The sequence below is a fragment of the Lagopus muta genome, chromosome 10 (genome assembly GCF_023343835.1).
Source record: "Lagopus muta isolate bLagMut1 chromosome 10, bLagMut1 primary, whole genome shotgun sequence".
NCBI lineage: Eukaryota > Metazoa > Chordata > Aves > Galliformes > Phasianidae > Lagopus > Lagopus muta.
Genome location: NC_064442.1, coordinates 8,692,915 through 8,716,821, shown reverse-complemented (window position 1 = coordinate 8,716,821; position 23,907 = coordinate 8,692,915). Strand labels below are relative to the sequence as shown.

Below are 23,907 nucleotides of genomic sequence, written 5' to 3'. Positions count from 1 at the left end.
AGTCATGGAAAGCTACAATACAGTTGGGGGAAAAAAATGTTGCAAATAACCTTTATGTTTGTTCAGCTTTTCTGAAATGCAGTAGTGAAGGAACGGCCCCAGTGATTGTTTTTGTTTCCAAAATGTTTGCTGTTGATGCAAAGGCGTTGCCGCACAATAAACCAAGGTAAGGAGATGGATCATGTCACTTCTAATCTGCGTTAGTATCTTCAGGGATTAATTATGTTTTTATGATCTCAATGCTTAAAGTATTGTTACTTACAGCTAAGTAACACAGTATATTAAGCTTTTTACTAGATTGGACTTTTGAATGTGCATAAGATGACACTCTTGCTGTAACAACCCTGGAAGATTTTTCCATTATTTCATTCAGTGCCCAGACCGCAATCTGTTTCTGTCTGTCACGGTTATCTAAAATCTTCCACCAAAAATTCTTTCCTGCATTAAGTTTGACTTCAGGGTTAAAAAAAAAAACAACCTAACAAGCGCATTACACTTGTGGATTGACAAGACACTAGATGGTGCTGTTTTGCTTTGAGTTCTCTATTGTGATGCTGAGTGTGATCAGGCATCAGTGCAGCATTGCGCTGCTATTCCTGCTTTGTCTGCTTTCCTTCATAGGTACTCGATTACAGAAGAGTTATTTTTCATTCCAAATACACTGAGGCTTCCACTTTCTCACTATTCTGCCAATGATAGCTATCCATTCTTTTATTGGTTGAGAGAATCAAGATTGTTTGACATGATGCAACACAGAGGCAGCAGTAGCTTTTAAATGTACCAGACACAGAAAGTATTTGGCACATTTTCAGGATTTTAGTTGCAGCAACAACAATGAAATGAGCTACTACAGGTCCTGTTTTGTGATTTCAAGCAGAAGACCATGTGTGAGAGATTGTGACTTTCCCAGGACTAATGGATAGCACTTAATATTTTCATTCTACATAGTTTGCATACTTCTCCATGACCACTCATGGATAAACTCTGCTTCCCTGTCTCTTCCAATATTCATCTTGCATCTTTCTCGTTTGCCTTTTTTTGAAATTTTCTTTGTCATACACCCTCAGGAATTCTGACTGTCATTGATCAGGGTTGGAAAACATCAAATTGTTTACTGAGTTGAGTGGAAGATTACATTTGAGTGATAGTTCAAATGATGCAAAGCTCATCCAAAAATTGTAACAAAATGTAGGTAAATGTGTCTAGACTAAATCACTGAAAAGTGGGTTTTTTGAGATAATATTGCAGCAGAGTGAGAACTGGCTTGGAGTTGTTTCTGGGGAATTTGTAGGATACCAGCTCTGACTGTAGGCAGTGTCCTTTCCCTACCTTTATTTAGGAAATTGAACTCTGTGGTGTTTTTCTTATTAGCTTTTCTGAATGGTTTTTCTTGAAGTCTTTAGTTATTCAATTAGTTACTGGTTGTCTGTATTAAAGTGAAATCGCCTGACTTCACTTTTGAAGTAACCAGTCATTATCCTCACCATTTAATTTCGCTGATTAAGTAACAGTGTGGAGTTTGTTTTGAAGTGATAGTTGGATCCCGTTATTTTGAAAGCTAGTAATGTAGCTAAATGTGTGATTCAGTGTTTTAATGGTTAAGGTTCTATAGATAAGCAGTTCTTGAAGAATTCAGAAGATAGGTTTATTTCTAAAAAAGAAGGAAAAACTGAAAAAAATATTGTCAGTGCAACAAAATACCAATGTTTTTAAAATTATACAATTGTGTAATGTGGTCCCTCAATGTGCTTTGAAATATATTGGCCAATATGTGCTGTTTACAGTGGCGCAGCAAAGACTGTGATGGCTGTGCTGAGATGCAGTGTTGAAACCAGGAGGATCAAATAAGGCTCCCTGAGGATCCTCCTTAAGGATGTGTGAACAGAGGGAGCTACATGCTTAACCTATGTAGGTGAAGAGTGTGTTATAACAGTGGTTTCATATTTGCTAATATAAAAATATATGTGTATTGTATGTTTAGATTTCATGTTGACTTTCAAGGGCCATTACTGTTGTTGAGTGTTCTGATGTTTAACTGCAGGACCTGTCTGCTAGGTTGTTTGCATCCTCTTGAGTGGGGGTATTTTTAAATGTGTTAAAGCATGTAAAGAAACAGATACTTTTCTGTAGAGTGCATTGTGTTCTTTGTTGGTTTTTCCTTTGTTTTGTTTTGGGAGGCTTATGCTGTTGTGCTTCCAGAGGTAACAAGCAGATCCATGCTTTTGCTTTCTTTTCCTTTCCTTTTGCGAGGTGCTACTGTGTAATGTTACCTTTTTGTAGTTTTCTTTGTAGCTGCAAATTGACTTTGTCTTATAGTGTTATTTTTACACTTTGTCTTATTTCTTCCACCTGCCTGTAATACTTTCTAATCGCGGCCTGGGAAAAGAGAAAGGCTTTTCTATGTCCAGGGCATTCAGTAAATGATAAAGAAGGTTGTTTTAATTAAAAATCCATCTTCCTTTGAGACTGCTGCTGGCAACTAATATTGTCTAGAAGGTGACTTTAAAAATCAATAGTTTCTATACTAAAATTGCTATTTGTTGTTGTTGTTGTTGTTGTTGTTGTTGTTTTTCTTTTGCTGTTTAAATAATAAGATTTGCCAGAAGTTATAATATTAGAATAAGTAGAAAATGAATTTTTGGAATTTGTGGTCAGGTTTCAACTGGTTGGCAGTTTATGTTTATCTCACTTTGGCAAGACTTGGAATTTGACTTCTTGTACCACTGTGACACTGAGTTTTTTGTCAGTGTTTTAAGAAATAAGAATTGTGTAAGCATGCTTTTTCTTCCAGTTTCTTCTGGATGAACTTGTGAAGTTATTTGCTAATTCCAATGAATTGAGACAGAGGTGGAGATCTTGAAGATATTAAGTTCAGTAAACTTGTGAAAATTGCTGGTCCCTCAGTTGGGTGGAGTAGGCAAACAAATTAAGAGACCCCTAAGTGCAATGTGATCTACTTCACCTTAGATATTAAAAATACCTAAAACCAAAATTAATGGGAAATAGGACCAGATTGGCTTCTCTGGATCTCCTTGCTTCGTATTAAAAGATCACAATTATTTGTGATAGCTGTACTTATTTATTGTTACATATTCGACTTCTAGTTCTAAATGGTAGTAAAGAAAGGCCTGCTGACCTAATAACCTGAGCTGCTAAAATGGTATTTCATAATTGCAGAAGGGATATAAAACCTATAACATCCTTGGCATTTTCCTGAAGATAGTATTGAAAGATAGTGCATTCTCCACATTCCAGAGTTTGCACTCTGAGATCAGTGTCACTTTGAGATCAGTCCTTTCTTATACAACTCTGCGTGAAATTATTATAATAGTTTCTTTCCCGTGTTTGCATGTCTTAAACCAACAGACTGTAGTGTACTTTGTCTCCTTTCTATTGTTTCCTAAATGCTTTATTGCAGAAAACATGCAAATCCAGTGATTTTTGCCTGACTTCAACTAAAGACACTTTACGTTGTCTTGATTGTAAGTAGGTAACAGTCATAAAAACTCATGCTGTTTAAGGACTTACTGTTTCCTTTTAGGTAGTTAAAGACAGTATGATTTTCAGTGACTTCAGTTTGAGCTGAACCCATCATTTTCTGTTTGCATTAAACATAATTTTGTACTAGATTGCAGCTGGTGCATTAGAAAGGAATATGCCCTGAGTCATTCAAACAGCTTGTCGTATTTATAGGTTTACATTTGGAGAGGCACCCAGTTATGTCATTGACAGAGTCATATATGCTTTTCAAAATGCTGAAATAAATGTCATTGTAACAATGTACATTTAAATCCAGAATACACTTGAATTTTTGGAACTGATTTAAGGGCTGGTATGTGAAACTCTGGGCATAATTTAGTATTTGTATTTGTGAGCCTGGGAGAGAAAAGCATATAGCATTCTGAAGGAGTTCTGTTTCAAGTTTCTTCTCTTTGTCGTGCACTTAATATGCCAGGTACATCACAGGTTGGTGTGTCAGTCAGGGCAGTTTTTCAGAATAAGGTATGACAGCTTGATACTGATGTCTTAGTTTTGTTTTGCATCTCAGAGTGAATGATGTTTAGTGTATGATAATAGAAGATGAAAAGTTATCCATTTATGCCTTTTTTTTTTCTGGAGTCCTGTAAGACCACTAAGATTTTACGTAAATACTGTTTTGGGTAATTTTTGGTTGTTCATTTTGTGTATAGACATGGATTTCTACCAGAAACTGCATAGGGATTGTGGTTACATTAAAAAAAAGATGCTTATGTTGGTGTTGTGAAGTGCAATCCAGAAGATTCTCTATAAATTAGAATCAGAGAGTGGCCTGGGTTGAAAAGGACCACAATGCTCATCTAGTTTCAACCCCCTACTATGTTCAGGGTCACCAGCCATCAGACCAGGCTGCCCAGAGCCACATCCAGCCTGGCCTTAAATGCCTGCAGAGATGGGGCATCCACAGCCTCTATGTGCAATTTGTTCCATTACTTAGATTTTAAGATGTTAAGCCTCCTTAGTTTGACAGAATCAAGCATGTGCCCATGAGATCATGTAATTTAAAGTTTAGAAACTGTATGGAGAGAAAGTATCCTCATCCTCCAAAGGCATGGCAGATGCACTGCAGACACTTGTTGCAGGCGGTATCAATCTCTGGAAGTGGTGTTCTGGCTGATGCTTCCTTCTTCAAATGGTCTAAAATTTAGAAAGAAAAGCAAAAACAAAAAACCCCAACCCAGTGGTTTATTTAGAACCCAGAGGCCAATTTGTGTGTGATTTCTGACTATGAATTTTTCAAATGTTTTCCAACAGAATCTGTCTTTCATAACATAGAAGGGCAGAAAAACTATCATTCACAGCGTTGATGGAGTGAAGAAGTTTAGTTGTCATTCGGTCTGAAAGGAATGAGCTATCCATGAGGAATGTGGCAGTAAGAAAATAGTTGTCATCAGCTTGTTTATTTTACCTGAAGTCTCTTGCATCAACAGTCTGCTGGGTGATAATATTGTGTATGTTACACTGCTTGCCATGTTATTTCCATAGTTCTTGTTTACCATGTGGTTGAGCTTAATGTGAGTTAGTAATAATGTGGTTGGCCACTGTGCCTGGTTCATGTGTACAGTGTGCGTGTTGTACCATCTCTTGTAGGCAGGGAACCTCTTCCTTTCTGCTCCAAAATTTACTCATTTTCTATGACCATGTGGACTCTTCATCGGCTTTTCTTGTGGTCTGTATTTTTTCTTATGGACTAGAGGAAAAAAAAAATTAGGGAAGAGGAAGAGAAAAGAATAGCTTTTCTGATTTGGTCACCATTCGCTCAACATTGATTGCACTTCCATTGGTTTTACCAACTGGACAAATAGAATAAATCAGGGTATAATTTAACCTGGGGATTATTGCAGATCTGTGCATTTATCTTGTGCTGTGTTCTGCTTGAGTGTGTTACAATTCTATGTAAGGATTTATTTGACATCTCATGATCTCAATGATCTCACTTTTCTGATTTCTAATGATACTAGTAGGGGTGACTAATTTTATGAAAATCAATGCTGACACAAACTAGGGTGGAAGTCGGGGTTTTACCTACTAGCTGAAAACCTGCCCACACTCAATCTGCTTCTTGTAAAATTGAGAATGTGATTAACAGTGCTTATGTGTGTATTGCAGTTTGTGCATTCAGAATTTTGAGACACCTTTAAGATTTTTGGTAAAGGCTGTCTGACACCTAAATGCAGTGAGATTTATAACAGTACCATATAAGGAGGAGATGGGAGGGGAGCATAGATTTTACTTGCACTCTCGGAATTATTTACACAAATGAAAAGCATTTTTGGATAATAAAATGTGTTGGAATGCATACATACATCCTCATGTGCATTCTGTGCCTTCACATACAGACTGCATTTATCCCTTGGCTGTCTCCTCACTACTTTTCCTATCACTCTCTTACCCCTGGGAATTTTTCAGACATTCCAAACCCTTAAATAGCTTTGAACAACTGCCTTCAGGACAGAAGTCTTCATTTTAAAAAGTTTTCTTCTTCACCATCTGCTTTGTGTTTTCTATTGTTCAGCCTCACTCTCTTTTGCAATAAAATAAACAAATTGAACACATTGTCTGAAATTTCAGAGATGCAGATTCTTGATTCTGTCACAATGGCTATATGAGAGATTATTTAAATCACTAATAATAACATTCTGGGAAGTTTATGGGTGCAGTTTTGTCACGTTTGCCTTTCCCGTGGCATATAATGTATCTCTTCCAGGTTCCAAGTTGTGAAACTGTTTCAAATTCTAGCATTCTATTCTTGGTGGATTAGGGAGTGTCTATTAGGTAATTTTTAGAGGTATTTTTAAATTCAGAGGTAATTTTTGTGGTCTTTTGAGCTTACTATTTGGGTTTGATATAAGTATAATAACTGCTCAAAGTGTATTTCTCAAGTTCTAGAAAGTATTTTGGTAAAATGAAGTGTTCTATTAAACTTTTTTTTGTTTTTAATAAATAGTTTCCTACAGAATGTATGATATACAGAAGACATATCATGATATAAAAGATGTATTGAGACTGAGTTGGTCTCAGCTACATCATCTATCCATGGCTATCTAATTAATCCAATTAGGGGCAGAGTAAATGTCCAACCAGTGTCCTTGCTGTCTGTACTTTTATACCAAAACTTTGACCCTTTAGTGACGGGTTGTTTCCCTCTTTGTCATTTGGGGTGGTCGATTTGATATGTGGATGTGATTCATTCATTAATTAAAGTTGATATTTATTTGTCATTTGGTGAAGAAACACGGCTCTTTTGCATCCAAGAGGGTTCAACAAATCTTGAACTGTTTTGTTGCAGAGGAGGAGTATAGTTTACACTTCACAATGTGGAAATTAAAGAGACCCAGTGACTTGTCTGCAGCTACTAAACAATATAAAGCTAATAGGGCACTTCTGATTCTCTCTGTTGTTGGTCTGTGTGCTTCGTACTGAAAGAACCCTAAAACATCTTCATACTTAGAGCTGTTGTCCTTGCTCTCGTCACATTAGCAAATGCAGATGGGGTTTTGTTGTGGGATTATGTTATCCTTCTTGAGAAGAAACAAGCACTTCATGTGTCGTGATTTGCTGGTCTGCTTGTGCTTTACAAGTGCAGGTGGGTGGTAGAGAGAATTCTGTCTCGTCTCAGGTTAGGTTAGAAGTCTTACAAATACTTATATAATGGGAAAAAATACATTGTTGTTATTTTGGAAATAAGTTTATTAATGCTGGAAGGCAGTACATATTTCATTGCTCACAATGGGGAATAATACATTGAAAACATTCTAATTCCAATGGAAAAAGAAAAAATCTGTGTAACATTTTTTTTCCCCAATCTTTTAAGCCACAATAATGAAAATGTTTTTGGTGTTGGCACCTGACTCCATGTTTCACAAGAAACAGAGGATCTTGAATTTCCTAAACAGAATTTCTTATTTTTAAGAATGTGTGTAGCTCTTTTATGAGGGAAATAGAAGCAGAGAAGGGACGGAAATGACAGATGTCCAGTATCTGAAATGAACTTCCTTGGGCTTTGAAAACCTCATCTCACAGATTCTCACTTAGGGCCAGATTCAAAATTCAAGCACAAAACTTCAGGCAGCACTTTTCGATTTAATGGATGTGTATCTACTTTGCAGCTTAAGTTGCTTGGGAAGGGTTGTATTTAAAAGTACATCTTTTTGTGCTGCCTGTGTTAAGGAAGGGTGAAAATGCCTGTCTTAAATATTGCTATTTTATCTATATGTTTATTTTGTTATTACTTTTTTGTTTTAAATCATATGTTAAAGCCCTTTATTTTGAGATAGGGTTTACCAGTAAGCAGATGGAAATGGCATCAGAATATTCGAATTCATTTCTTTGTTGTTGCTTCAGTCAAGGCTCTTGTCTTTTATGGACAGGTTCTTTTATGGGAAGGATATTATAGCAGGCAAAGTCTGTTTCCTGCATTTTAACACCTGCTGTAAAACCAGCCAAGAATAGTTTAATGAAAAAAAAAAAAAAAAGAAATCACAGGTAATTTAAAATGAGAGCATTTGATTCTTGCATATTTGGAAGAAAAGTTTTTCTGACCAGCTTGGTACAGATAAGTCTAGATTTGCACACTACTTAGTCTTAGCTGTCTTTCTAGCTCAGAATAATATACTGGACGTGATGTGAAGAGCAATTTAAAAAATTGGCTTGAGTCTTTTTCAGAAAAAGTGAGAATTCACACATCACTGGGAGCAACTGCATTTATTTTAATGAAATATATGAAAGCTTAATGTGGTAACCTCTTTCTAAACATGACAGAGGAATAGTTTGTTTATTTTAGCTGGATTAAAATACGTATTATCACGGAGAAATTAATGTTCTAATTGGTGTGATTTAATTTGTTTTAAAGTAAAGGGCATTTCCAAATGCTAATATTTTAAAATACAATTTAGGCCTTTAACCCAAGAAGAAATAGCTCAACGACGTGAACTTGCAAAACAGAGGCATGCAGGAAAAATGGCAGCAAGTCAAGGAAAGGAGGTTTCTGAAAGGCCCCCAAGTGAAAATTCATCTGAAGGGACTGGAAGCACTGGTGATAAGAAAGGTATACAATGATCTGATAGCTGTTTCCTTATAGTATATATAATTGTAGCTTTTGGGTGTTGTCAAGTGGCTGATTATGAACAGTCAAGTCTAAACAGCTCAATAGGTGGGACTAAATGAAGAGTGAGGAGGGAGTTACTGGCAAGCTGATAGTTTATAAATGCTGTAATAGTGTCATGGATACCTGTTTATAAGCCTGCTATTGTGCATAGTCTTGGAGTCACTTGTGGGTAGATGATGCCTTAAGGGGATGCTTTGCAGAAAAAATAGTTTTTCACTTTAAGTAGGAATGCAGAATGGTTTATTTCTGCCCATGTGGATAGTGACAGGTTTATTTGGTTTGCTGCTACTAGATTTGCATTACAGACTTGTTGCTAACATACTTTATGCCAATACAACTTTTAATTCCTCAAAGCTTTCATGAGAGTATGTGTTGTATTTTTGAAGAAAATGCTAAGAATAAATTGGTGCAGAAGCAATGATTGATAAATGAGGCTGGACTATGAGGTACAGTGGAGGATTCTTTCTGACTTTCGGTGTGTCATCAGATGTAATACCACAGTATGTAACTGACTTTTTGTTTTTCTTCAGCTGATGAAATAGAAGCTGCCTTTATACTTGATATATTTTTTGTAACTTTGATTAGGTGAAGAGCAACAGCTCACTGATCAAATGGATGTCGTGACCTCAAAGGCAGCGAAACAGGAAGCAGACAACAAGGAGTCTTTCATTGCTTTTGCTAGAGTGTTCAGTGGTGTGGTACGAAGAGGGCAAAAGATCTTTGTTTTGGGACCCAAATATGATCCTGCTGAATCTTTGCATAAGGTAAGAGGTGATAGTGAAATGTTACCATAACTTGGCATTCTTTTGAAATATTGGCAACTTTTAATGTATTGCCTACTCCAAAAAAAGGTCAAATCAGAAATTCCAAGAAGAGTCAATGTAACTTAGGGAAGTAGTTTATATAAGTTACTGTTTATTTTATTCTAGTAATAAAGTTGCTGTTGTGAAGAAGGTATAGACTTTCGTTATTATTTTTTGGCTAGAGATCTCAAGCCTATGTATGTTTTCTTTTAGAGGAATAGATAAATATATAATCCTTAATCTAAGGATTATAGCCTATTCGTGCCTAATAAAAGATATTTTACTTTCTGCTGTCCTATAGAGATGTCAGTTAAATGTCTACACGTATAATCTGTTTTTAATTAGATTCAAGATAATTTGATTTAAAACCTTGTGTTGATTTTTTTTTTTTTTTTTTTTTTTTTTTTCTCCTATGAAACCAAAGACAGGCACAAAATGTCTGAACACGTTTGTAAGCACACAGGATGCTTCAAAGCTTATTGTTTAACTTTCAGCTGTATGCTGAACCCAGAGGTTTGCAATGAGAATAATTATATTGTAGTGGCTGCATATCCATGGACAGAGGAGTTGTGTAAAGATTTGAATACAATATAAATAAGGGTGTATTTTAAGACCTGTTAAACTACTGTGAGGCTGGAAGCTGTTAGTCTTTATGTTACGGATATGCAGCATTTTCCATTTTGTTGATTCTTCTGATATTCTTTTTCCTACTTTGCCTGCTTAATCTCCACAGTTAATTATTTGATGTTTAAAAAAACATTCATTTAGCTTAATTCTTTAGGATGATGAAATACTTTAGTAAATACCAGATGTGCACTTATGATCTTAATTTCATCATAGAATGTGAAGGTAATGGCTCAAAAATCTGCTTGAAGATTTCACTTGCAATATGTTATTGAAAGTAACTATTTCAAATCTGATGAAGGTGAAACATTTTAGATATGGCTGACTCCAGCTCATGTTGGATTTAATTTTGCTTTGTGTCTTTGAAATGTCTTAGACAATAGAGTAAATCTAAGTACCTCCAAAGAAGAAGCAGTTCTTCAAAAATGGAATTTGCTAGCATTACATCTGGATAAAACTGCCCTTATTTTTCTATTTAATATGAATTTTATGTTGTATGAATAAAATTGGTTTGAAGATTTTAAAGCGAAGCATAAAACTTGTCCAGTCCAGTAAAAGCTTCTTACTGAAGTACATTCTAACCTACTAGAGGAAGTTTTCTTCTCAGACGAATAACTGCTAATCAATAAAAACTTTTATCTTGTTTGAAAGAAAGTTTGAAGTCTGTTACTATAATGATATATTTTGGTTTTACATATTCAACTGATTTTGCTGGTATTGAAAAAAGGGTATTGAAAAAAGTGGTGGTAAATGTATTGAGATTGCAATCATGAAGCTAATAATTACCTTAAAATAATTACCTTAAAACATTTTTTTCTGTTAATGATGATGAACAGTAAGAGACAAGTAGATTGCACTTAAACAGCAACAAAGCAAGCATAGTTTCTTATTTTCTGGGTACCATTTGCTTGTTTGCTGTAAAACTGAATTCTCGAAAGGGAAACAACTAAGTATACAAGTCTAACTTATGAAATGAAAATACTTTAGAATGTATTTCTTAGTTGTGGGGCTCAAGGAGGCTTTCAGGAGGAGGTTTGTATCAGAAGTAGGTGATAAATATCCACTACTGGTTGTTTTATTCTGTGTAGCTGTCATCCCAATGTTCTGCTACAGAGGATCTGCCATTAGTACCTCATATGTCTTGCTGTACATTGGAGAATCTATACTTGCTCATGGGAAGAGAACTTGAAGAGCTTGAAGAAGTGCCTGCAGGAAATGTTCTAGGTAAGACTTCAATGCATTTTAATTTCTCAGAGCTTGAATGCTTACATCATCCAAAATGCACTGAGATTTGTTTTGATATGATTAAAGGAAAGAGAACCTAGATGAATTTGAGTGATTTTAATTATGTTGCATGTGCAAAAAATGAAGGCACTCAAATTGTTGTGTTTTCAATGAACTTTTAATTGTGAGATGGTGAAAAAATGCATGATTAACGGACAACTAGGGATTGCAATAGCTTTATTTACTGTTATCTTCAGGTTGAAGTATTGCCAGGTAAGCATCGCTGCAAGGAATTGCCAAAGGCCGCAGCAAGGTCTAATAGTTTGTACACTGTGAGGATTATAAATAACTTTTTTTGCAGCAGTGGAAGCTCGGTAGTATGACATTTCTACTGATGTGGATAATTGTAGTTCTCTTATTGGACCTGTGGTGCTAAAAATTGTTTCTGGTACGGCTATGGCAGATTTGAATATTTTCCATGCACGTATTTTTGAATGCTAAGTCATTGCAGTCATTGAGTTATGCCCTTCTGTGCCAGATTTTGAACAGTTTTGCTCGAGAGCATTGTTTACATTCATTGCTGGTTTTGTCCTTCATTTGTCTTTTTTAAATATCAAAAATAGTATTTAGAATTTTTTTCATTTATGGTTGAATATGGACTACACCAAAATACAAGATTGTTTAATGCATATATTATAGTTTTCAGAATGTTACAGTGAAAACATTGCTGTTTCATACAAAAAAATGTTGGAAGAATAACATATTTAAGCGTTTAATACCAGCTAACACTAATGATGTTGATAGATACATCTATCTGCTTGTCAAATAGTAAGTACTCCTACAGTTGCATCATGTCAAGAAGAAAATACTCTGAAAATTGTGTGACATCTTTCATCTTGTGTAGGGCCAAATCTCAAGAAATATAAACAAATATAAACCCTACTGTGAGTATTCTCTACTGCTGAAAACTTTTCCATGGGATGTGACTTTTCCATAAACAGAAACATAGTAGAGTAATACAGAAGTGTGAAATGTCAGTACAAGGTTTGTTGTCTTTGGAGGGATTCATTAGAAATTCAAGATAGGAATTAATGCTCAGAACTCTTCACCAAAGTTGTTCTGATGTGATGAAAAGGATAGAAGGAACGTAGTGGGTGATCCTCAAAGCGGCAAAGGAATATTAGAAGGCAGTTTGTGAGGAAAAAAATAATCTGGGCTCAGAAGTTAAAGCTGAGCAAGCACATGCTCTTCAAATGCACAAAACAGCTTTTTCTTCTCTTTTTTTTTATTCCTTTTTGTTGTATATGTTTGGCCTGGTCTTATTTTTTTTTCTTTTTATTGAAGGTGAAATGATGTTTTCTTTCTGTTCAAAAGAAAAAAAAGAGTGATTCAGTACCAAAAGTAGGTGTTGGAGGTGATGCAAAAACATATTTTTATGTAGGCAAAAAGAATTAGTGTTTGTTGTGATGCCATGAGCAGATGAAAGGATGAAAGGTCCACAATTCCTGTGCTGGTTCAAACTTCTGAATAATTTAAGCAAATACTGACGTGAGCAAGGGAACGTGTTTGTGAGAACACTGGTGGCAGTACTTTTAAAGCATGGCTTTATATATGGGGATATATACATATATTCATGCATATATGAATAATTGTTCTGATAGTGGGCACATGGGTTCCAAATAACGTGCATCCAAAAACTTGAGGTGCTGCTCTCTGTTCACAAGTACCACAGCAGTAGTCTTATGTTTGCTAATGTACAGAAATTGGATTTTTCCTTCAGTGCTCTGCGTGTTTGAATACTGCAGGAAGTTTTCTACTGTCTTCAATAGTGCATTGGTGTAGTGCTCCTCAGAGGTTGGATGACTTCCTTATATTTTGAAATGCAGTTAGCCATGTGAGTCAAGTGCTTGAATTAGGAGTGTTTTTTTCTTGAGTAGATCAAATGATGATGTTAAAAGCAGAGATAGAAGTCACTCCTGTTGTCTGCTTGCAATGAACTCATTTCCCATACGAATGACTGTGAGTACCCTCGGGTTTTTTTTTCCATTTCTGAAATGCTTGTTTCCCCATGCAATGTTCTTTCAATTTTTAATTATTTATAAAGCAACTGAAGGATTCTTGAAACTTAAGCAGTATAACATGGGAACAAGGTAATTAGGGATTGATACATCTGGATTTCTAAAGATAGGTGCTCTAGAGATGCAGTCAGTGTGAGGAGCTGCTATGAATTAGTGCAGCTAACCTCATTACGAGGTGTCTAACAAGCATTTTATTCCTTGAGGGCTTCATCGAATGATTTAGGAGCTTTTAATAAGCAGCCTCTGTTAAGAGCAAAAAGCAGCTGCGAGCAGCGGTGCCATTTTAAAGGCCCAGAATGGCTTTCTAGGACTGATGCCAAGTAGCAAGCATTACCACCTTGTGTGAAAGCCCTAGGAACAGTACTGCTGTTGCACCAGCCCATTATTTCTGTGCAAACATTTGGTGGGCCAATTTCGATCTCTGAATCAGTAATGCGATTATTCAGAAAACAAAAAAACCAAAACCACAAAGACCAAACCCAAGTGATCCGAGCTGAATTGGGTGGTCTCAGCATCCATCAGTGAACACAGGAGGGCAGTCTTTCTCAAGAATGTTACTGAAATGAGCAGAAAATAGTGAATGAAACAAAGAAAACTCAACCCTTTGTCTTCGCTTTTGGTATACTTACAGATTGAATTGCTAACTGCCATCTTACAACCTCATTAAAATAAAAACGTGATTTAGCATTAATCGGGAAAAGATATTTAATTGAAAAGATTTTGTTATTGGATGACGTTTTATGTCTGTGAACCATTGTGTTTACCTGGCTTTGTTGTATTTATACTGAATTCCTACTAATGGGTGTTTTTATAAATAGTTAAATAATTGAAAAATTGAGCATATTAAAATTGCTTCTTTGAGATAAGGGTGTAGTAGTTGATCTGTAATTTGGCCTTTTTCTATGCTGGTTACTACAACCATTTTCTTAGCTCTTATCTCTGCTGTAGTGGATTTTGTCCTCCTGCAGTTCCTGCTCTCTGTATGGCGTTGTTTCAGGCAGGCTGAGGAATGTACCTGTACTCACTGGCAGTGTAACATGGCATGGCACACAGCTAGCATCAGGTGACATAGGAAGTGTATTTTGCTGATAAGCTTGCTTTACTGTTATGCTAATCACTTTATTTGTGCTTTCATTTCATGGGATTTGACTTCATAAACTGGATTGCAATAGAAGTGATTAATTATCTTGTTTTTGAACCAATATCAATGCATCACTAGGGCATACATAGATTAATGGAGAGGAAAAAATAAGACAAGTCTGAGGTCAGAGATGTAACGCTGACGTTTGTGTCTTTGATATAGCTGTAGTTTTTTCAGAAGAAATAGTATGTATGGTTAATAGTTTCCTTATAAAGCCTTAAGTTATGGTTGTTTTTCTTTTTTTAAGTTTCTATTGAAGATTTTCAGTGGCTTTTTCAGTAGCTTCATTTTTTTCTGTTTTTCTGAGCGTAGCTTCTCAAGACTATAAAAGGAAATCACATGTGTAGTAATTCTTTCTGAAGAAAACCACTTCTAAATTCTGTAGTGCTTCTGGAATGTTCTCTGCTCAAATTTTCAGGGGTTATTATGAGATCTTAAAAATGTGTCTAGTCTCTCCACTGGTATGCACGTTTTTTGTCATATTTAAAAATTGAGCTGTATTGGGGTAATTTATCATAAAATCACATGTTCCTCTGGCCAAAAACGCCTTTAAATTTGCTCTTGACCACACTGGATTGCGATGTCAATTAAGTTTTTGAGTGTTATCTGACATCCCGCATCATGAGGAAAGGAGATAATGTAGTGAAGTATGTTAATCAGTTTTTAAGCAACTCTTAGCTATTATCATCTGCAAAAATGAAAATTAATTTCTAGATAATCTTCCAAATCTGATGTGAGCGTTCCTGATCGCTTAAGGTTTGTATGCAGATGCGTGCTGCTGATGTTTGAGGTTTCCCAAACCAGGAGGAAAAGTGCCCAGACTTGTTGGTGTTTGTTGTTGCTACTTGTGAGCCTGTGGGCAGCAGCAGGACACAGAAGAATCGAGGCAATTTCATTCCATTGCTGCCTGAAGAAGTTCACATGCACATGCTCTGGAGCTGCTGAATGGATAAGATCCAGAAATAGGCTGTGCAGAGGGTTGAGGTGCAGGCAGTCATTTCTGTTTACCATTCCTGTTTGCTTCACAAAGAAGTGATTTCTTTTAAATTTTTTTTAATTTTTATTTGGCCTGGGGCTTCAGATTTATTAGATGCTTATTATTATATCAGTATATGTTACTGAATGTACCCTGGATCAGAATTCAGTAGACAACTTCTTTTTCTTGTGTAAGGGTAGAGAATTGACTTGTGCAGTCATTGCCTCTAGGCAGATGCTACTCAGTCTTTCAATAGCTAGCTGTTTGTGGGTTTAGATCCCAGATACTTGCTGGCTTATCTCCAAAATTTCCAAGTTTTCTATGTGAGTGCTTGGTTGGGTGTGATTTTTCATGTCTCTTTTAATTAATATGCAAGGATGGTGATTTTCCCTAGTGCTTTATACTTTCCTTAGTCAGCATTGATGCATTGTTCTCAGTCTCTCCCTCTATATGTGAACATGTTCTGTTTCATAAAGGAAAACAGTTATTTGGGTAATGTACCTTGTATTTTTTCCAATGCTGGATGAGGAGTGTTGAAGTAGTTACTTCCACCAATGTAAAATGATAATGGGTGAATTTCTGAGGCCATTGCCTGAGCTCACATCCATAATGCTGTATGTAGGAATTTGTCCAACACAGTGAGACCACAGCTGATTTTGGGTAAGTTCCTTAACATTTTGTGTGAAGAGCCTGAAAATATTCTGTTCCTCAGCCTACTTATACAAATTATATGGGTCATGTTTTTGTGCTGTTGGTGTCTTTGTTTACATGTTTTCTAACTAGTAGCATTTGCTTTCAAAGGAGAGTGAGCATCAGTAGCTTGCTAAGTGACTGTGATTTAGCTGTGTGCCTTCTCCTTTCTTACAAACCTGGGTCTAAGAGGATATATCTGACTTTCCTGGTAGAAAATTGTCTAAAGAGATGTTTGTATCTGCTAATAAATAAGGATCTGTGATACATGAATCAAAATAACTTTGGTTTTGCACTCCAAACTGTTGGAGCTCCATATCTAAGACTGTCCTGCCTGTGAGTGCTGCTATGACGTGCTGCATATTGAACTGGGAAGCATCAGTTCAGGAATGAATTAGGACAGCAAAGCACCAAAGTAAATGGCCAAGAGATGTGAAGCTGTGCTGTGTGATTTGATTGCCGAAGTATTAACAGTTCTTCTGTCCCAGTGGATGCGTGTGACTCTCGAGTCAGGTTTGAAATTTATTACTCACATATACAAATAGAACATTTCAATTGCTGTTGGGGAGCTATTGTCCCTCTAAGTATTTCTGACTGCAAACTTCCACAGAGCACTAATGGGTGGAAAACCAATCCAGAAAAGAAGCATTAACTTCACATATGCTTTGCACAGAAAAATTTTCATCTCTGCCACTGATTTAAGCACGATGATTTTAGCACACTGAGCTCAAAAAATTAACTGTTCTCATTTTAGTGTAAATGTCACCCTGAGGTACGTAGGTAACACACATTGTTGCACCTGAAGAATTTCAGTTTTCTGAGGAAAAACTGTTGTGTATGTATATACAGATATAAATACACAGCTATTCTGCAGATATCTGCCCTTTTTCCATATTAAAAAAAAAAATTACGTTTTTTTTTTATTTACGTATTAAAAAAAAATTTAGGATTGAGTTGTTGTAGTCAATGCTAATTAATGATACTGAAGTGTTGTTCAGTGTGATGATTTAAAAAAAAAAAACAAACTATTTTTGTATAACAATATTTGTGTGGTATTGTGACACTGATGTCAGTGGATCTGTGCAAATATATTTGAAAATACTTGTAAATCCATGTATAGCAATACAAATTTTTAGAAGACACCATACATCAAATTTGTTGAGGGATATCTGTATTTAACAAGCAGAAAAATGTTCTGTTCTTAAACAGGTTTTAGTTCTCCAATGTTATTTGTAGGAAGTACATTTTGTGTGATGGTGTACTTGCATCACATAGTGATGTTTGAAAAACATGTACTTTCAGCTGGCTGTTACTACAGCTCTTCTGGTCAGATGAAGCTCAGGTATTGTCAGATGAGTTGAACTTTTTGGCTTCATAGCAAAAGTAGTTAAAGAATGTAGCACGTCACAGCATCAAGCATGCTGTCCTTTAGCATATTTTGTAGCAAATAGCTGAACAGAAATTCAATTGGACTGATGTCTCATAGGTGTCTTTTGGCCCAAGCTTCTACCAGAGTTTGGAATTGGAGGGTGTAAGAATTTACATAAGCCTATGAAGTTACCAGTTTTTAAATCATGGAGTTATTTGAAATGTGTGTGGATGTTGGTTCCTAATGTAGTTTAGCTCTTGCCAGCCCTCATTTGCAGTGCTGCTGCTTTATTTTTTTTACAGTCTCAATTAGAACAACGAGTTTTTCCCAACATGTTCTTAAATAACACAACCAGCCTGCCTTGATAATCATATTAATAATACAAAATATTTTTGCTTCTGAGAATATTGTAGTTAGTGACATCCTAAGCAAATTCAAAAGCCCTTTTCCCAGCCGGCATTGTTTGTGCAATATAAACCACTAATCCACGAGGGCAATTTATTTGAATACGTTTTACAGTCTTGCTAGAACACTTCCTAATCTTAGTTGGGCCTCCTGTGTAATGGAGTGAGAAGCAGTGTTTGTGCTTTCATACCCGCATGTGAAAAAGTGTTTATCTTATTGTGTAATAGACCCAGTGCTCATAGCATACAGCATTCTTGCAATAAATACCATCTGTGGTTGTGAAATGCCTCTACTTCTGCATTTGAGCTAGCCACAAAAGTCTTTCATTACTGTGTATATTTCTTTTCCTTCCATTGTCTGCCGCTACCAGAATTTCTTCAAGGAGTCGGGAGAAGCAGGAGGAGGTTACAGTGAGGGCATGGGAGTGTGAGTGAAGAAGACCAGTTTGGAATTAATTCTGCACACAGCCCCACTGCGCATGGAAAATAGAAATCATCTGTTCCAAAAATGGGAGGGTTACAAGTCAAGAGACTGTTAATAAAGGCTGTTTCAGGGAGTTATTTTCTAAATATTTTCTGAGATTTTGATGTTTTTTCATGCTTCTTGTTAAATTGCAGAAGTGTTGTGAGGCTTGTTTGGCCTGTATCAGGGTGTGAGTCATAAAGTTGGCTTTGTCTGGCTTGTGAACTGTGGGGGGGAGTTAAGGCAGAGCTATATTTAGGAGTATCAACCGAAGTCAAACTGCGGAGCGCTGCTTAGCAAGTGCTACAGGGGTAGTTGAGACTCAAGGTTTAGATTGTGCAATCACTGTTTATCATTCAGTAAATAACTGGAAAAAAGTATATTTGCTACACGTATTCCTCTGCAGAGGTTGCAAGCTGAGCTGTGTGATTTTCAGTGCTGTTTTTACTTGCCTGGTAATGTCTTAAAAACTGCAGGAAATGAGAACAGTAAGCATAGAGGAGACTTCTTGTGCACCTTATGGGTCTCAGAAATGGCATTTCTAAGAATTTGCTTTTAGAAAAAATGTTCTATTCCACTTATAGTAGCCAAGAGTAATGTTTAGAGATTAAAGCTTTTGAGTTTTTGTCTTAAGATACAGAACAGCTGTGTCTTGACAGTATTTTGAAATTTTGGTATTGGCATAAAACTAAATTTAAGTACTTTTTTGCACCGTTAAAACTGACTAAAAGAAATTTGGTTCTTTTCTAACTCTTCTTGTTCCCTAATCTATTATTTCCTTCAGTGAGGCGTGCTATGTACTTGGGCAAAAATCAGTCTGCTCATTTGAAAAATCAATGGTTCAATTTTTCTAAGACAGCACTCCTGTCATAACTGGCGTGGGCTCTAGCAGGGCTTCGTTTTTGGCAGCCATTCTTAAGGCATATATACTTGGTAGGTAATTCATTTAATTAAATAGTGAATGTTTTGTATTGCCATCTCTCTGGGTTTGTCTACATAAAGACTGTAAGATTTCTTTAGAAAAAATAGTAAAGAAGGTAAGGGCCCCAGCTGAGACCTGAGAGAGCTTTTCCTTAAGGAGCTGAGGCACACGTCTTCAGTGTAGGTTGGCCAGAACCAGGGCAGTGTACTTCTGGAGGAAAAAAGAAAACCCGCACTCAGAATGTGTAATTAGATGTATGATTAAGTTAGTGCACTGAGAATAAGTCAGTTTATTTGTTCCTATTATTTTAAGTTTTGCTGGCTGAATTATCATCATTGCAAACTCTGATAGAAGTCCAATTTCAGTGACTAATTGTACTTCTGAAATATGTTATTAAGGAATAAGTATTTGTCTAAATCCTGGTTGCTTTGGTAGTGTCGTATGATAAAAATTGTACAAATACTGTTTTATGCACTGTTTAAGTTTTTGGTTAACCATTGTGTGACTGTGAACCCATTAATCTGAATGGAAATGTGAACCTACTGGTTCTTCTTGTTACATCAGTTACTGTCTTCAAAATATCAGCAATGGCAGTCAAACTGGTTCCCTGTTCTCTAGTCTGCTGGAGCTGTTGAGGACAAGGAAGTTGAGAGCACATCTGATGAGTTCCAGCGACAGTCTACATGATTCATTGATGCAAAGTGCTCTATCTTGAGAAGCATATAAAACAGGATCTAAAATGTATGAAATCCTGGTGGTTTTGGCTGTTAGGGCTTTCCTACAAAAGGATAGTTGTTTTGTGGTATGTTCGAGAAGCAAGCTCTCTGAGCAGTGACCTTAACAAAGCCTGGATTTTCCTGAGAACTGCTGTCCTTAAGATGCTCAGCTTCCTTCTAAGCTGCTCCCATGCTTCAGTTGTGTATATCCCAGTGGGCCAGCCAGGATGTGCATGCTGCTCGCCAGCAGCTGCTTCCAAGCAGGGTATGTAATCATTGTGCTTTGCCTGCCCTTTTTTTTGTTTGTGTGAGTTTACCGATTTTGGTCTCCCTTCAGTAGTTAGCCGTTGGTTCTTACATAACTTGTGGAATCTTAATTATATCTGAACCCTCTCCTCTCAGTCATGGTTAAACTTAGTGGAAGTTGACAGCATGTTTAAAAGTCGTAGAAGGGAGAATATGTGATTACAGGAGTTGCATTTTCTTTGGAAGAGAGACTAAAAACATGTTAAACAGATTCTTCTGTATGCACATCCCATCACAATGCATGACATACTGCGTTGGAAACAGTGCTTCTCAACTGAAGAAAGTCGCTTATGTAATCAACAAGTTTTCAGTGGAAACGAAAGCCATACACCAGAACTCTTAAGCATTTAAAGCTGATACCTAGCAGTGGCAAATAGCCTCATTTCTTTTGTTCATAAAAGTATCTGAAGTTCTGTGCTTTACTCTGCCTTGAGGGGGTGACAGTGAAACATGGAAAGAAACTTACCCATCTCTGGACCACAGTGTCTTTAAGTTGCACTGGGAAGGTTCAGGTTGGATATTAGGAAACATTTCTTCTCCAGAAGAGTGGTGAGGCATTGGCACAGGCTGCTCAGGGAGGTGTCACAGTCACCGTCCCTGGAGGTGTTCAGGAAGAGGGTGGAGGTGGCACTGAGGAATTTGGTTAGTGGGCATGGTCCAGTGAGTTGATGGTTGGACTAGATGATCTTAGTGGTCTTTTCCAATCTTAATGATGCTATGATTCTTTGATAAGTAGTTGGCTCCACATACTACATTAATGGGCAGAAAAAATAAGGCTCTATTCTGCTCATGCCTTTAACAGTTGAGGAGAACACTGGATTTTGTCACTGCATGTAGACTGATGAGTTGTAAGTAAAATTAAGCCTTACCTTTTGTAAGCAGCACTAACAGTCAAGATTAGTTGTATTTCTCTATTTTGAAATAAAGGAGCATTTTAAAACTCCATTCAATTATGTGGTCTTCTGCACTGTCATTAAGAATTCTCATATCTTAGAAATGATCTCTTCTGTATATTTTTTCCCATTTTCTCTCAGCTTAAAGTTAATAAAAGCAAATACGTTAGGAAGTCGAAGTTACACGGACTACGAATTTCAATAGCAATATGGTAACTGAAGTAATGAGGTATTGGAGGGGAGAATGGCAGTGTTAACTATTAATTTGTGTATTTTTAATTAACTTTCTGAAATCCCACCTTTACTGTTCACTAAAAATTTTGTCACTACTCCAGCTACATTATGAGATGGTGTTTCAAGCGCATCTTTTTTCAATGTGAATGAGTATTTATGTCCCAGTCATGGGCTGTTTTGCAGAAATAACTTTTTTTTTTTTTTTTTTTTTCCATCTAAATGCATATCAGTTTATTTCTGAATTTCTTTTGCTATTGAACTGAAATTAGTTACAAATAACTTAATATCATTCACTTAGAAGTTGTTAATATAACAAGTGTATCAAAGGCACTCCCTGTTCATCACATGCCATTTATTTCTACACTTACTGTGTCAAATAGTTGTTATCCAAGGCTCTGGGAAGGTACCTTCCTTTGTTAAAATTTTATTCTAATGAAATATTCCCCAGAACTTTTTTTTTTCATGTAAGTAGTGATCAGATATTTAAAGGTTTCTTTTAGCTTCAAGGCAAATTTTATATTATCCTTTATCATCTTGGAAATTATTGTAATTAAAATAAACATCAGCTTCTGTATAATGAAGACTGAAATTATCTGTCTTTCATGGTACTTTGGAACACTTCAAGCCATATTTCCCAAGGCAACAAAATAAACAGGAATCATTTATAGTCAAATGTAGTGGGATGTGTGTGGGGATTGCCTGTAATGGAGAAAATAAGGCATTGGGTTAGATCAAGGAAAACTTAATTTTAATTAGTTACCTGCATGTCTTACAAGTTAACAGGATAAATGGTCAGTGATTGGGTAGAACATTTCCCATAGGATATTAACACATTTGGTAATTAGTTCGCTGCTTCTAGTTGTGATGTCATAGCTTTGCATTTACTGAATATACTGAATGATAAAGATATCAGATTATTTTTTTAATGGCTGAGGTGTGAGTCGAATATGTTGGGATCCTGCAACTGAACAAATTCTAAAATCCAGCACAAAACGAAGTAAAATTAATTAGCTTTTAAAGTTACCGTTATCTTTTCTAATTGGTATTAGTTGTAGTAGTTTTTAAATTCCCCACTTCCCTTGTCTGTGTAGTGCAGCAGTTGTACCAATATGTTCATGTTGCCTTTTCTAGACAGACACGTCAAAACCTCCAAGACAACTAAGATTACAATGAATTCTTTGCAAGATCAGTGCCTGAAGGCCTCATTAATTTTGACACCGTTTATAATTGATTTTGGGAGGTAACATCTGGTAACATCTTACATCTTAGAATCTACAGTGTAAGAGAACAATATACACATGAAGTCCTCTGGTTTTCAGGATGCGCTGTTACAACTGTATAAAAAATAAAAGGGCATTTTCTTAAGGGTCAGTTTGATTTTAGACTATGCTGTAACTCATCTGATTTTAGAATAAATCAGAATGAATCAGATGTTTACTATATAAAATATTTTGATTTGTTTTTTTATTTCCAGAATACAACCAATGTAAACTATGTCTTTGCTGGGGACTTCTGCAGCATTGACTTTTCTTGTCCTTCTGGTACTTTGTATCTTTTAGTGTATGTTCCTTTTGCAAACTTAATTAGAAATTAATATCAAGCCTAACAAAAAAAACAAAACAAAACCAAATACTTCAACTTTTTCTTTATTTTTCTTGATCTATTTTCCATGGGTAAAATATATTACAAAATTTTAATTATGTACTAGCTGGTGTTATGAAGAGTAATCAGCCCCATCTTTTTCTGTTTTCTGCTAGGCAGATATCGGCATTATAGCTAGAGTTTTGGAGGGTTTAGGTATAAGAGTTACAAATTAAAGATTCTTTTTTTATTTTGTTTTATTTGAAATATTTCTCCCACTACACCAGTGGAAATCATCAGGATATGTGTGTGTTTATCTGCATGACAAAAGTAGGAAAGGTTTCTAGAAATATCGGGAGTGACACTAGTAACCAATTTCTCATCTCCGCAGACTGTGTATGTGCTTCAGAGAGTTTAATTAATGCTCTGTTTTCTGGAAGCTTTTCTTTTTCCTTAGAGGATGGCTGGGCAAAATGTTTTCCTTTACATAGATGTTCCATATGAGTTGAGCTGCTCTGTTTTCCAGTACAATATGCAATTTGAGTTTATTTACTAAAACACATTTATTACTGTTAACTAAAACCACATCAAAACAATACTTTAAAAAGGTTTCTAGATTATCAAAGTAAATATGTTGAAACAACCTTTTTTAAATTCCATTTGTTTGGGATGACATCTGTGTTGAACTGCACCTAAACTTCTGGTAGTCATTAAAAATAAATTAAGTAAATTCAGACGAGTTGCTGTCAAGTCAAATTAAAATCATCTATTCGAAGTAATTATGAATGTAAAACTTGGTTGAAGACTTCTTGTATGGTGCTAAATGCTTTCCACATGCA

At 36.0% G+C, this 23,907-nt stretch overlaps 1 protein-coding gene across 4 annotated transcripts in view; it reads left to right on the top strand.

Moving 5' to 3' along the window:
* Positions 1-23,907, top strand: part of EFL1 (elongation factor like GTPase 1) — a 55,975-nt gene that overhangs the window by 8,121 nt on the left and 23,947 nt on the right. For all 4 annotated transcript variants that reach the window (XM_048956012.1, XM_048956011.1, XM_048956013.1 and 1 more), the window contains 4 exons: positions 67-166; positions 8,433-8,584; positions 9,230-9,408; positions 11,160-11,295. In XM_048956012.1, coding sequence (XP_048811969.1) covers positions 67-166; positions 8,433-8,584; positions 9,230-9,408; positions 11,160-11,295 — 567 coding nt within the window. The remainder of the gene's footprint in view (positions 1-66; positions 167-8,432; positions 8,585-9,229; positions 9,409-11,159; positions 11,296-23,907) is intronic.